The sequence below is a fragment of the Mus pahari genome, chromosome 21, assembly GCF_900095145.1.
Source record: "Mus pahari chromosome 21, PAHARI_EIJ_v1.1, whole genome shotgun sequence".
Lineage (NCBI taxonomy): Eukaryota > Metazoa > Chordata > Mammalia > Rodentia > Muridae > Mus > Mus pahari.
In genome coordinates, this window is record NC_034610.1 from 16,665,115 (window position 1) to 16,681,003 (window position 15,889).

The 15,889-nt window shown below is 38.6% G+C and overlaps 1 protein-coding gene across 1 annotated transcript in view; it reads left to right on the forward strand.

The window, feature by feature from the left end:
- Positions 1 to 15,007, forward strand: part of LOC110338026 (zinc finger protein 54-like) — an 18,651-nt gene extending 3,644 nt beyond the window's left edge. Inside the window, exons 3-5 of the mRNA XM_021221187.2 lie at positions 7,741 to 7,832; positions 9,761 to 9,887; positions 12,849 to 15,007. Of these exons, the coding sequence (XP_021076846.1) occupies positions 7,803 to 7,832; positions 9,761 to 9,887; positions 12,849 to 14,863 (2,172 nt within the window). The 5' untranslated portion in view covers positions 7,741 to 7,802 and the 3' untranslated portion in view covers positions 14,864 to 15,007. The remainder of the gene's footprint in view (positions 1 to 7,740; positions 7,833 to 9,760; positions 9,888 to 12,848) is intronic.
- The last annotated feature ends 882 nt before the right edge of the window (positions 15,008 to 15,889 follow it).

Genomic DNA, 15,889 nt, shown 5'->3' on the forward strand with positions numbered 1-15,889 from the left:
TGACTATGAGTGCGAGTGCTGACTATGAGTGCGAGTGTTGACTATGAGTGCAAGTGTTGCTGTCCTTACACTGATCAGGTCTACATACCAATATTAAATGACTCTCATTTTAGTGGTTTTATTGTATTATAAGATGATAATAATAATTTTAAGTATATTTATTGTTTTCTGAAAATTTGTATTCTAGCATGTTTTCTACCTTCAGTGTTAATTTTTCTTTTCCTAAAAATAATGCCAACAGACTCTGGATAAGATCATGAACTATATTTGCAAACATGATAGGTAGAGTTTCCCATGAATATCTCCTATTGTCTGTTGTCATGACAATTCCAAGTGGTTCCATTGCTGTGATTGGAATATACTGTGAGATCACCTCTATATGTGGTCCTCTTAGTGTTTTCCACCTCTTTGCTGTTCCTTGGAACTTCCAGCATTACTTTCTTTAAAATATGCAGGTAGGATTTTAATAGGAATTGAGTGGCTTCTAAGGGAAGACAACCTCCTTCTAGGTTGTCCTCCCAGGTTTGTAAAGCACATGGTCAGTGTGCCTGTTCTCACATGTTTTATGTAGTCTCCTGTTTATGTCTGCTGAGGATGTCTACATTCTGGGTTTTGTGACATGCAGCCATGTTTATCAAGGAATTTCTATTTAATGGTCTATTTTATCATTTGCTAATACTCTTTATTTTGTATTTTAATACTTTTGTCTTGGATTTTCTGTCACTACTATAATTGTGATCATCAGTCTTCTTACTGCTGTCTATAGTCATTACATTAAAAAAAAAAAAAAATTAGGCCAGATGGTGTCAGTGCAAGCCTTACATCCCAGCACTTTGGAGGAAAAGGCAAGCAGATATCTATGAGTTCAAGGCCAGCCTAGACTACAGAGTGAGTTCCAGGACAGTTAAGACTACTATTTCAACAAAATATATTGCCTAGTATATTGTGTCTTTAGATATTGTTGAGACCTGCCCCCCTAACATAGCTGTGGTCATTTTGTTCCATGCATGCCAGGTATTTCATATTGTTGCTGTAATATGCCTGCCAGCTAGTGATGTAGAAAATAACTTGACTCCGAGTAGGGTCATGCTGACCACATAGCCTGCTGTGTTCTGTATGTTATGAGGTTTGTTAATCTTAAGAAATTCCACAACTATAATTTTTCATGTAGGACCCATCAAATTAAAGGTTAATCCGAACTCTTATTTATAAAATGGTTTGAGTCAAGGCTGACAACCAGGTAGCACTTCCAGCATTCATTCCAGTTATATGAGCTCAATGAGATGTTTGCAGTTTTATTCTTTATAAACTGGCCCTGAGAAGTGTACAGTGCACATCTTTGAGCTATTGCCCTGGTTTATCAGTCTTGGAGTGTGCGTTCAATAAACCATCCCTGTTTAACTGAGATCAGTGTTAGACTGTTTTGTGGGGTAACTTCTGGATTCCAACTATATAAAATGGATTTTTTGATAGAAAATTGTCAAAAAAAATATCTTGGATGTCAAAGACCAGCTTTCATATTCATAGGGCATAAACTGAGGCAGGTATCCAGGATGGGTGGGGTTCACCACTAGGAGGGACTGACAGGGTTAAGGTATTGGTCCAGATACCGACAGGGCTGCTGCTCATGGCAGCCAAAAATTGGAGAACTTATTCAGCAGACTTTTCTCTCAGGGTACAAAGCTTGATTAACTGAAGCTGGCACTCCCTGTGCCAGAGAAAAAAGACTCTGAACTCTTTAACTCTTAGGGGCCAGTGAGAAAGAAAAAGAGAGAAAATTCACAGAGATGTACACATATGAACACGCACACATACACACACACACACACACACACACACACACGCACGCACGCACGCACGCACGCACGCACGTGAGCGCACACACACACACACACACAAACACACACATGCATATACACACACATTTAGTGGATGAAGCAAAAGGTGGGTGGATGGATGGACAGACATAAATATTCACACACTGAATGGCTGGAGCAAAGCTACAGGAAGCAGGCTCTAAGCATTTCACACTTACACATATATGCACATATACATATATACATATATGTCAACAGTTGGTGGATGGAAAGAACTATGTTCCAACAAGCAGGCTCCAAGCATTTCACACATGCAGGTATATACATAATATACATACATACATACAGCTTCCAATAGTCACTCACAGGAGCTTTACATAATTTACATACATACGGATTTGATAGATGGAATAAAGTTCCAACATATTCTCATGCAAACTTTACACATACATACATACAATTTTGATGGATGGGACAAGGTTCCAAAATACTCTCACACAAACTTTACACATATACATGTATACAGATTCGAGGGATGGAACTAGGTCCCAATTACTTTATTGTTTGTCTCCCATAGCTTACATATCCCAGCAAAATCTTCCAAGCAGTAGAAAATTACAATATACATTATAATTACATTATAATTTTCTTCTAGGGAGTGATTATGAAAAAACAGTATGTTCCCCAACACCTTTACAAGAAACAACATTATGGAGTACAGGTGAAGAAAACAAATTATTCTCAAGAACCAATGTACATTCTGTAACTAAGCAACTTGTTATAGATGAACAAAGTGTGAGCATGCAAGGAAGTTTTCTCAGCCAGTGTCTTTTAGGGGTAGGCAGCAATTTGCAGTTCTAAAGAAAGGATTAATTGTTTTATTATTTATCTTTAAAAGTAATCTTATAAGAATCTTTAAAAAATCACAAATCTTTTATTTTTAATTTTATTTAATCTTTTTTTACAGTCCAGATTTTATCCCCCTCCCAGTTCACCCTCTGACGGTTCCTCTTCCCATACCTCCTCCCACCCTCCATCCCCGGATGTCACCACACCTCTACCCCAACAGACCTCCCCACTCCCCAGGGTGTCCAATTTCTTGAAGGTTAGGTGCATCTTCTCTGACTGAGTCCAAACCCTGCAGGTCCTCTGCTCTATATGTGTTGGGGGCCTCATATAAGCTGGTGTATGCTGCCTGATTGGTGGCCCAGTGTCTGAGAGGTCTCCAGAATCCTGGTTAGTTGAAACTGCTGGTCCTCCTGCAGAGTCACCCTCCTCCTCAGCTTCTTCCAGCTTTTCCCTAATTCAGCCACAGGGGTCAGTAGCTTCTGTCCATTGGTTGGGTATAAATATCTGCATCTGACTCTTTCAGCTGGTTGTTGGGTCTTTCGGAGGGCAGTCATGATAGGCCCCTTTTTGTGAGAACTCCATAGCCTCAGTAATAGTGTCAGGCATTGGGTCCTCCCCTTGAGATGGATCCCACTTGGGGCCAACCAGTGGACCTTCTTTTCCTCAGTCGTCTCTCCAATTCCATCACTGCATTTCTTTTAGACAGGAACAATTATGGGTCAGAGGTTTTGACTTGGGATGACAACCACATCCTTCACTTGATGCCTTGTCTTTCTGCTGGAGGTGGTCTGTACAAGTTCCCACTCCCCACTGTAGGGCATTTCATCTAAGGTCCCTCCCTTTGAGTCCTGAGAGTCTCTCACTACCCAGGTCTCTGGTACATTCTAGAGGGTCCCCCCCCTCCTACCTCCCGAGGTTGCCTGTTTCCATTTTTCCTGCTGGCTTTCAGTGCTTCAGTGCTGTTCCCCCAACCCAATACCTGATCATGTTCCCCTCTTCCCCTCCCTGTCCCCTTTCTCACCCAAGTCCCTCCCTCCCCCTTCTGTGATTTGCTTTCTTCTCCTTCTCAAGTGGGATTGAGGCGTCCTCACTTGGGCCCTTTAGCTTGTTAATCTTTTTGAGTTCTGTGCATTGTATCCTGCGTAGTCTGTATTTTTAAAAAATTTTTTTTATTTTTGTAATATTCACTTAGTAGTGAGTACATACCATGCCTGTCTTTTTGGGTCTGAGTTACCTCACTCAGGATGTTATTTTCTAATTCCATCCATTTGCCTGCAAAACTCAGGATGTCCTCCTTCTTAATAGCTGAGTAATATTCCACTGTGTAAATGAACCATATTTTCTGTATCCATTCTTCTGTTGGGGGACATCTGGGTTCTTTCCAGCTTCTGGCTATCACAAACAAAGTCACTATGAACATACTAGAACATGTGCCCCTGTAGCATTGTGGGGCATCTTTTGGTTATATGCCCAAGCGTGGTATAGCTTGATCTTCAGGTAGATCTATTTCCAGTTTTCTGAGGAATCTCCAGGCTACTTTCCAGAGTAGTTGTACCAGTTTGCAATCCCACCAGCAATGGAAGAGTGTTCCTCTTTCTCCACATCCTCACCAACATGTGCTGTCACCTGTGTTTTTGATCTTAGCCATTCTGATTGGTGAAAGGTGGAATCTCAGTGTCATTTTGATTTGCATTTTTCTGACCATTACGGACTTTGAACATTTAAGTGCTTCTCAGCCATTCGAGAATCCTCTGTTGTAGATTTTCTGTTTAATTCTATACCCCATTTTTGGTTTGAATTGTTTGATTTTTTTTGGTGGTTAGCTTCTCGAGTTCTTTGTATATTTTGGATATTAGCCCTCTATCAGATGTGGGGTTAGTGAAGATTTTTTTCTAATTTGTAGATTGCTGATTTGTCTTATTGACTATGTTCTTTGCCTTACAGAAACTTTCTAGTTTCATGAGGTCCCATTTATCAATACTTGATCTTAGAATGTGAGCCACTGAAGTTCTGTTTAGGAAATTAGGCAAGGCCAAGGAAATTACATTTGAGGAAAGGTTCCTGCTATTAATATGCTTTTCTTGTTGTTATTATTAAATCTGTATAAAAATCACTAGGTATTAGCTCACCCTTTTGAATAGATTTCTTCAGAATAATAAAAATGTCCTGTCTTGTACTGTTGCAACATAGACAAATAGATAATTTCTTAATTCTTAATTATGATTCTATAAGAATTCCTAAAAATATATTAGTAATTATCAAGCTCTTTCATAATAGGAATGCTATTAAGTCCTTTCTGATGTCAAAGCTGCAATGAGAAATCTGCCAGTCTTCAAGTGTCACCAGTTAATTGCTTCTGAGAAAGAAACCAGGCATTTACAAATTAGAGCTTGTTCCAAGAAGCTGTAAAACAAGTAACCAAAGGTCATATAAAAGGGAACTAACTTATTATAGGTGCAAGGTCAGAAGATAAAATATTGACTAGGTTTATCTATACAAAACTTCCATGCTAACAGTCTTTAAGTCTCCAAGAACCTGTAGAGCTAGTGACAGATAATGAATTCTTAGTCAGATAATTCCTCTTAATGGATAAGCATGTAAACATCTCTGTTGTAAACCTCTTATTCAGTTTATGATTTAAATTTATAATTGAAGTTCTAGTGAACTTTTGTAAAATGGGATGCTTGGAAAATCCATGTTATCTATTCTCCTAGAATAAGTATTAAGACTAGGAATGGATTGCATGCAGGGCATAGTTACATCAGAGCAGAAGGACAGAACAAGATTAGAAGGAGAATGTACAGTGGAATAACTTAGAAATTATAAGCCAAATTAAAAAATTAAGAAAGCAATATGCAGAATGCAGAGGGAAAGAGGAAAAAAGAAGAATCTGCCCAGAGAGCAGAAAGAGCAAGCAGGCTTCTCCTCACCATGGGACAGAACAGGCCTTTTCATGATAGCAAGGCAGGCTTAGTCTTACTAAAGAGACAAAGCTTTCTCCTTACAGACTTGGGCTTAATTCATTTAGCAATGAAACAGTAGAAGTTTTTTCTTTCTCTATGCAGTAAAAATTGGAGCTCATTTTTCATCCAGAATGAGTGAGGTCTTTCTGCACTGGTGATTTTTCTCTTGCTTCATATGCATATGTAAGTATGGATCTGGGTGTGTGAGTATGTAATTAAGAGATAAGTGTGGGGGGCTGGAGAGATGGCTCAGTGGTTAAGAACACTGACTGCTCTTCTTGAGATCCTGAGTTCAATTTCCAGCAAACACATGGTGGCTCACAGCCATCTGTAATGGAATCTGATGCCCTCTTCTGGTGTGTCTGAAGACAGCTACAGTGTACTCATATAAATATTATAAATAAATATTTTTTAAAAAGAATTAAGGAGAGAGAGAGAGAGAGAGAGAGAGAGAGAGAGAGAGAGAGAGAGAGAGAGAGAGGTAGATTGTCCCAGCTAGTGTACATGGAGGTGTATGAATTTGTATATGAATTTATCTGAATTTATGCATATTTGTTTGTATGAAAGTTTTTCCTTTTGGTAGCAAGACTCGATTCTCTTGGTACAATAAAAGTTTATTGACCCAAACCTCCCTCCCTTCTGGGCAAGAGAGAAAAAAAATGCCCTAGCAATTAATCCTTTACTTAATCCCCTGCTGTTAGGCTACAGGTGTTAATTGCCCAGACCAGTGGTTTTTAACCCTCAGAATGAGCAAAAAAGTTTTTAGAATTTTTTTTTTTTTTTTTTGTTTTAGAAGTTATCATCCAGTGTAGTTAGAGAGCTAAAAAGTCAGACCTCTGAGACCATCAGTCTTTAAAAACTATATCTGGAGACCATCAATCTTAAAAATCTGGAGACCATCAGTCTTTAAAGCTGCACCTACATCTGAAACTGTTTCCCACTTCAACCCATTCCAGGCCCATCAAGCTCCTGGCACTTCTTTGTGGTTTTGTTAGAAAATATATGGCCCTTGTAGAGAGCATTATCAGCCCAATGGGAAGTTTTCATTTAAACTCCAAGTATATATGCATTCACATACTTAAATTGTAGATATTTTATGGTAGATGGTTAGTATTATGATGTTTAGACATCTTTACCGTTACTTTTCTCCTTCTTATGTGTTTATATTTGTGCCTTCTCTGTAATAAAACCCCTTTCCTATATTTCCCCTTAAGATGACTTGTTCTCTGTTATCTCCTATTATACCTCCATATCCCACCGTGGTCTGGTTTTACTTTTCTGTGTACTGCAGTGACTCCAGGTTGTGAACTCACATCTGAAGATTTGGACCTAGGACCTTCCTATGAGAGAGAACATGCAATGCCTGTCCTTCTGGACCTGCGTTACTCCACTCAGGATGATCTCTTCTAGGTTCATCCATTTACCTGAAAATCTCATACTTTCATTTTTCTCTACAGCTCAATAATATTTTATACTGTGTATATATACATTTTTATTTGTTAGTTGAAGGACATTTATGTTGTTTCCATTTGTAGCTGTTATGAATATAGCAGCAATGGGCATGGATGAGCACATATCTGTGGTGTAGGATGTTGAATCCTTTGAGCATATTCTAACAGGAGTGGTATAGCTGGGTCACATGACCGGGTTATTCATAGTATTCTTTATTTACTGTGAGAGTGGTTTGCTGTCTTGAGCATGGATGATTACTTCCCAGTTCTCCTGTATTTATCTCTTTTTCATATGAAATGTATTATTTCCTCTGTTCTCATAGATAATTTCTCTAACTGTCCTGTGTATGTTTTGCCTCTAATTTATTATATTTTATGCTGTTTTATTAAAATGAATTGTGATAATTCATGACTGTCCTCAAATGTACATATGTCTCCATTAGTTTTTGAAAGAGTATTTTTTCTAAGTACAACAGTATAGTTAATGGTGATTTTTCTCTCCAAGTTTTAAATGTCTTTCCATCCTCTCCTGGCTTTGGGTCATTGACCAGAGTCGAGGTTTTATTCTATTGCTTGGGTCTTTTTTTGTGGTGTGACATTGTTCTTTAACAGCATTCAGTATTAATTTTACTTTTTCTCTTTGACTTCTTGATGTTAAAGAACCACAATCTGGCTATTCATTGTTATTCAAAGAGACAATCAAAGAAGAGAAACAGGAAGAAATGGCCAATTCACCAGGAAACATGTCCCAGGTCAGTGGTCATGTCCACTTTCATTGTGAAAATATTATAGTTTGATATATTACAAACCTTAAATTTTCTGCTTCTGATGATTTTTAAAAAATTTATCTTCATGAACTGATTCACCATCAAACCCCAAAAACCTGTGAAGGAATTAGAACAAGAAAAGCAACTACCTTTATGTCCTTTTTCATAATGAGTGGTCATTACATCCATGGTGGCTTAGTTGTGCCATAAAACGGATGATCTTGAGTGTAGACTGAGATTATATTCTACCTGTCTTTCTCTTTGGTATTTAATATCATGATGGTGATGATGTGTCTACATGTGTGTTGGCACCTCATATCTCTTTATCTCAGGAGAATTACACTCTTGTTTAGGAAGCTCAATAGTTATTTCCAAAAGTAGAGAGATCAGTATTTTTACTCGTTTTCATTTACTCCTTTTTGTGTCCCACTTGCATACACTTGGGCTTGGACTTATTGTGTAGAATTATGTGGAATGCATCCATACAGATGTCTTGTGGGCATTGACTGACATGTGCATAAGCTGTTCCATTTGATGCAGAGAGACTATCCCTCATGATGGCCTTGCTCTACTCACTTTGTTTGAATGTTAGCTCTCCATGCCTACCCTGCAGCTGCAGTGCACTGAAACTGCTATTGGTCTATGGTGGCTCTTCTATATGCTTAGAACAAGTTTATAGTTTACTAAATGTATCTTATGCAGATTTTCTTATCTGCTTGTTAGTGGCCCAAATAGTCTTATAAAAATTAATTCAGTAGACTACTTGATTTTTATATGTTACAATTAAACTTGTGAGTATGTAGCATTACTACAGTCCTTACTACTGTGGAAAAATACCAAAATGCGTTGCTTAAAAGTCAATGGATTCTGCCTTCCATATCTACCCCTTTGCTATTTAATGGTGTTGCATTGCATCTAGAGTTTAAAAATCATACCCAAGCCTGTTAGGATAGAATATGTAAGACCCAATAGAGATAGGATTGACTCAATGTCTGGATTTTAGCATGATATTCAGGCAGAAAATTTTGGAACACGTGTCCTCACCATGAATATGCTTCTGAGACATGTACATTGTGATCCCTTGGGACATGAATCTTGTAGCATGTAATAATTAAAAACAACTAACGCCAGCTACTCGCCAGCAGCGCGGGCTAGCCAGCCCATGGCTATCCCAATGCAGCAGTCAGCCCTGTTTTCCACCATTCACTGCTCCCGAACTGCTTGCATTTTCCCAGGCCATCTTGGGCCTGGTGGCCGCTGGCTCTACACCCCTATCCCCTTATAATTAAGACTCCAGAGGCTTGTAATTTATCAGTCAGATTTATAACAGTAAATTCTCAACCCCCCAAATGCCCACTCAAAGAATTCAAAACTCAAGAGATATTGATACAAGCTGCCCACCTAGACTGGACAAATGGGCCCTATATTATTTTATTGCTCTTCTATGATATCCATAGCCACCTGTGGCTATTTCAGGCTACATATGGATCTGGTTGTCTTCTTCCATCTTTCTATGCCCTTCCCCTGTCTCCTTCTCTCTAAAACTTTTAGCCCCATCTTCTTTTTTTTTTTTTTATTGCCCAATCACAGGCTCTAGCCTTATATTTCACTTGATCTCACCTGCATACAGACAGCAATCTACAGAATATGGCACCCATACCAGACAGATAACCATGTCCAGATCTTAAGTATGTGTCTTGTTTCATGGATATGCTTGTGGGACTATTGTGTCTTCCTGTTTTCCCACAGTTTGATCATTCGTTATACAATATGACTATATTGGAAATCATCGTTTTGCTTTTAAAAAATTTTTTTGATGATAATAGTCTTCCCTCATCTACATCCTGTCTCCTTATATCCAGAAAAGGATTCTACCCTGTAGCACACAGTTGAACTATAGTTTTTTGTTTCAGGGTCTGTTGACATTCCGAGATGTGGCTGTGGACTTCTCTCAAGAGGAATGGGAATGCCTGGACTCTGCTCAGAAGGCTTTGTACATTGATGTGATGGTAGAGAATTATAGCAACCTGGTCTCTGTGGGTGAGAACATTTTTGTTGTACAATTCTTAACTCATTCTTTGTAAGTACTCACCCTATAGGCTGTAAACTCTATTAAGCTGTCATGGAAAAAAAAAAAAAAATAGAAGCCTAGGCAAAGTTCGATAATTAAAAAGAAATTTTCCAAGAGGTTCACCTGCCAACACTAGCAGAAGACAGCCAGAGGGTGTGACTACTATGAGCTAGTAAGCATGTGATGGAGAGACTGGACACAAAGAGAAGCATAGTGATTTGTACTCTCGGAAGAAGAACTGGAACTGAAGATTGAAGCTCAGTGAGAAACAGCCTGATGTGAGAGGCCTGTGCTGCCACATGAGGCCATGATGATGTCTGGGCCATATTGCCATTGCAGGGGGCCATGTCTGGGTCAGTGGCCCTACTGGTACCACGGGTCTGTGTCATTATCTGTAGTCCATGTTACCACCAAAGGCCATGTGGATGACTGTGGTCTGGGCTGCTGCCTGAATGCAGGTTGATGACTGAGGGGCTCCCTGAGCTGGCCCTGCCTCTCGTCAGCTACTGCATGGTTGTGCAAGCTGTGACTTGGGGATGGGAGAGCTGATTCTGATAGTATGGGTGCAAGAGGGCTGATGGGCAGATTACCTCAGCTACCACCCAGGACCAGGTTCAGGGCTTTAAGTTAGCCCACCAAAATATGTACCCCACCTATGAACTGCTGGAGCACGTGAAGGGGCCAGTCCTGCTGAACCAAAGCTGAAGGATTTCCATGACTCAGGGCAACAGCTGGTTATTCAAGGGGAGCTTTGGCGAGGGTCCAGTATTGATGGTGTAGCAGAAGCCAGAAACGTAGAACCAGACCAATGACTCATTGCAACAAACATTTTCATGGAAAACTGTTCGTGCAAAAGTGTGTACAGTGTGACATACCACAGCTTCCAATGCCACTATGCTGAATAGGTGATGGCAGAGTGGACTTGTACATGGACTGGTACAGTACTTGTACAGTACTGGTGCAGCAACAACTGAACCAGGTGTGAGAGAAAGCTGCAGTATATACAAGAGCAGGCCGTTGTCCCGAGGCATGGCCAGATTATTTTATTTTTTAAAAAATTTTATGCTTTATTTCGTTTGAGGAGTTGCTTACAAGGGTGGAAAGCAGATATGAAAGGACTGGCAAATGAGGGGAACTGGGGTGCATGATATGAAATTCACAAAGAATCAGGAAAAATTATGTTAAGGGAAAAAGAAAGAACATTTCGATGGCATTTAGCTTTTTCTTTTCATTTTCCATTATTAGAGGTGTCATGCACCCTTGATTTTGGTTCAAGGATGCATTAAGATATTCAGTAGCATATACTATTTCCACCAATAACTTAAAGCTCCATAACCATCATTGCAATTGACATTTTTTTATTATTATTATTTTCTTTATTTACATTTCAAATGCTATCCCGAAAGTTCCCTATACCCCCACCCCCACCCCTGCTCCCCTACCCACCCACTCCCACTATTTGGCCCAGGTCTTCCCTTGTGCTGGGTCATATAAAGTTGCAATTGACATTTTAAAAAAGATTTATTATTTAATGTGTATGAGAACACTGTAGCTCATCTTCAGCATGTAGCTGTCTTCAGACTCAGCAGAAGATGATATTGGATCCCATTATAGATGGTTGTGAGCCACCATGTGGTTTCTGGGAATCGAACTCAGGACCTCTGGAAGAGTAGTCAGTGCTCTTAACCACTGAGCTGTGTCTCCAGCCCCCTTGACATTGTTTTAATTGTATGAAAATCTCAAGATATGCAAACTGAAAATTCTCCTAGAATATGCTGGAGATTCTGACTGGAAATAATAATTGGGAATTCATTAGTAGATTCCTCGAATTTGTTTGCTTCTCATGTTCTTTGCACAGTTGTGTCTTAGATGTCTGTATTGTTGCTAAAAGTTATAGCATGCATTGTGGACTACCTCACAGAATAATTGGATAAACTGTGTGCAGAGTAGGCCTGATCATCTATCTGGGGCAAATGAGATTGTCCTGGAAGGTTGAGAAAATGTAGTAGCCAAAACCTGGGAGGGCAAGAATGATCAGGACAACAGTGAAGGATTCAAGTGAAAGAGAAAGCAAGAGCTGAAACTGCCTTTACTGTATTTAATTCTCTTCAAAGGATTCCTGATCCTTGCACTTACTATAGTCTCATGTCCTCAACATGCATCCTGCCCACTGTAACTCTTAGAAGACATTGCGACTCATTAGACCTGAATTATGGAGACTTAATATTAGTACAATGTACAATTTTACTTGACTATGTGGCATCAGATTGGAATAATTTTACAAATTATAAGTCTAATGTGAGTCCATGAAGTAGGATTATTCTGTAATTGCCTTGCTAGCTTATATGTCTTCATATTACATGTTTGATTTTCATTCCAGTGGAGGATACAGAGATATCCTCCTGGAAAATAATCTTAAGAGTTGGTAGAGATTAGGCTTGGGAATAACCATAGAAGTAAAGTTAAGAAACACAGCAGTGTGTGGAACCGAGACAATGGAGGAAAAGACATGTACAATAGCTGCCCATGAAAGCCCTCAAATGATCTAGAGCATTGAATATCTGGCAAAATATTCACTTTGTATTCATTACTTTCGAAGAATCTAATGCCTTTTATTTTTTTTTTAAAGTAAAAAAACGAACCCTTTGATGCTTTTCAATAACTTTCAATCTTAAAAGGAATTGTGACTCCAGAACAGTAATCTTTGTTGCCATACATTAGAAAGTACAAACCCAGTGACCCTAAGATTGGATGAAAGTCTTCATCCATTTCTGAGAAAAAAATTAAAAATAGAGACACGTGTACTAAATATACCAGTGAGTGAGCTCCATCCCAAAGCTAATTTCTTACCCTCACTTACAAAGACAGTCATTTATCACAAATGTCATCTGGAACCAAACCCTATTAATCTGAATTGTGTTCATTTTCAGAGAACTACTGCATATGTGATACTGTCCATCAACCTGTGAGGACTGAAAAGGAGTCTCGTCAGTGTAATGAGCTTGGTGAAATGCTTCATGAACCCTCCAACTGTGCACTTTATATAAGAAGTGACACTACAGAAACCTCTAATAATCACAGATGCTGTGATGAGAAGGATGCCTCTGTTGACACATCAAACGCAGATAGACACAAAAGTATGCACACTGGCGAAGACCCTTGCCAATCTAAAGACTGTGAGAAATCTTTCAAGTTGTATTCCAACATTAGGCAAGATCAAAGACTCTACACTGCAAAGAAAGAGCACAAGCAGGATGAACATGATGACCATTTCAGCTCTCTATATAGTCTCATGCAAGAAACAGTTGACATGGAAGAAAAACCATATCAGTGTGGGCACTGCAGGAAATACTTCAGTACCACCTCAAGCCTCAGTATACATCAGAGAATTCATACTGGAGAGAAACCCTACAAGGGCAATATTTGTGGCAAATCCTTTAATCAGTGGTCTAGCCTTAAAACAGATCAAACACTTCATATAGGAGAGAAACCTCACAAATGCAAAGAAGGTGGAAAGTCATTTGTGCAGGTATCTGCACTTAAAAGCCATCAGAGAAGGCATAATGGAGAGAAGCCTTACAAATGTAAGGAGTGTGACAGATCCTTTGCCTACTGTGCATCATTAAGATGGCATCAGAAAATCCATTCTCCTGAGATACTTTATGAATGCAAAGAATGTGGTAAGTCCTGTTTTGAATTATCGCATCTTAAAAGGCATTGCAGAATTCATCCTGGCGAAAAGCCTTACAGATATGAGGTATGTGATACATCTATTGCTGTGAATTCAACTCTTAAAACTCATCAGAAAATTCATACCAGAGAGAAACCTTACAGATATAGAGAATGTGACAAATCTATTACCAAGTGCTCATATCTTAGGACATATCAGAGAGTTCATACTGGAAAGAGACCGAATAGATGTACAGAATGTGACAAATCTTTTACTAAGCACTCAAATCTTAGAAAACATCAGAAAATTCATACTGGAGAGAAACCTTCCAAGTGCAAAGATTGTGACAAATCCTTTCTCCGGATTTCTAGTGTTAGAATACATCAGAAAATTCATGCTGGAGAGAGACGTTATAGATGTAAGGAATGTAGCAGATCTTTTACCTGGTTCTCAAATCTTAGAGTCCATCAGAGAGTTCATTCTGGCGAGAGACCTTACAGATGTAAGGAATGTGGCAAATCTTTTACTACGGGCTCAAATCTTAGAGTACATCAGAAAATTCATACTGGAGAGAAACCTTACAAATGTAAAGACTGTGACATATCCTTTCTGTGGATTTCAAATCTTAGAACACATCAGAAAATTCATACTGGTGAGAAACCTTACAAATGTAAGGAATGTAACAAATCTTTCACAAGGTGCTCATATCTTAGAGACCATCAGAAAATTCATACTGGAGAGAAACTTTACAAATGCAAAGATTGTGATGTTTCCTTTATGTGGATATCAAGTCTTAGAAGACATCAGAAAATTCATACTGGAGAGAAACCTTACAAATGTAGAGAATGTGAGAAATCCTTTACTCAGTGTTCAACTCTAAGAGACCATCAGAAAATTCATACTGGAGAGAAACCTTATAAATGCAAAGACTGTGGCATATCCTTTTTGTGGATTTCAAGTCTTAGAAGACATCAGAAAATTCATACTGGAGAGAAACCTTACAAATGCAAAGATTGTGACATATCCTTTCTGTGGATTTCGAATCTTAGAACACATCAGAAAATTCATACTGGAGAGAAACCTTACAAATGTCAGGAATGTAACAAATCTTTTACTAGGTGCTCATATCTTAGAGTCCATCAGAAAATTCATTCTGGAGAGAAACCATACAAATGTAAAGACTGTGACATATCCTTTATGTGGATTTCGAATCTTAGAAGACATCAGAAAATTCATACAGGAGGAAAACATACCCCTGTAAATAATGTGACATAACATTTATCTGGTATTCTCTGCTTGCAAATCAAAAGGAGATAAGTGATTGAAACATAAAGATAACATAACAAGATTGTTAAAGCCTTTAATGAAGAGTGAAATCTTAAAAAATGCATCAGAGTTTATATTAAAATAAAATTCTGCAAATGTAACTTGGGGAAAGCTTTTTATTTCTTTTAATATGTATGAGTATCTGGCCTGTAAGTATTTCTGTGCATTACATGTGTGCCTGGTGCAGGTAAAAGCCAAATGAGAGCATCAGATCCCCTGAAGTTGGCATTATAGACAGTTGTGTGTTGCTTTTTATATGTTGGGAATTGAACTCTTACTCTCTGGAAGAGCAACCAGTGCTCTTAACTACTGAGCCTTCTCTGCCATTCCTGAGAAAAGCTATAACAAAAACATTTAGCTTATTCAACATCAAACTATTCATAATAATTCCAGGTAAAATGGTACATGCCTTTAGTCACAGCACTCAGAAGACAGAGATCACTGTGAGTCCAGTTCCAGGACTTCCAGAACTACATAGACCCTTAAAAACAAAAACAAAAACCAACAAGATGCAATAATGTCAAAATTTTGACAAAGATATGTAATTGTACTATACATCGTATAGTTCATACTTCTGAGAAACCATGGAAAGGTTTCTCTCTCTCTTTTCCTTCCTTCCTTCCTTCCTTTCTTTGTCTTTCTCCCTTCCTTTCTTCTTTCTGCCTGATCTCTCTCTCTCTCTCTTAGAATATAGACACTAATTTTCAAAGTTGATTTGTTGGTTTTCATTCCCACAGCAGTATTTGACCATCTGTTTTATGCCAACAGGAATTATCATTTCTAGTCCTGATGATGGATGGCCACTGTAGCTATGGCAGCATGGAAGCTTAAAGGAGTCCTTTTATGCATTTCACTGATAAGTTTACAAACTGTTTTGTTTATTTTAGTTTTTCTTTAGGTTTGTTGAAATATGTTTTCCTTCATTTGTTTTATTTTTCTTCTGCTTTTTTTTGTACTGTAAATTTTTGAGATAAT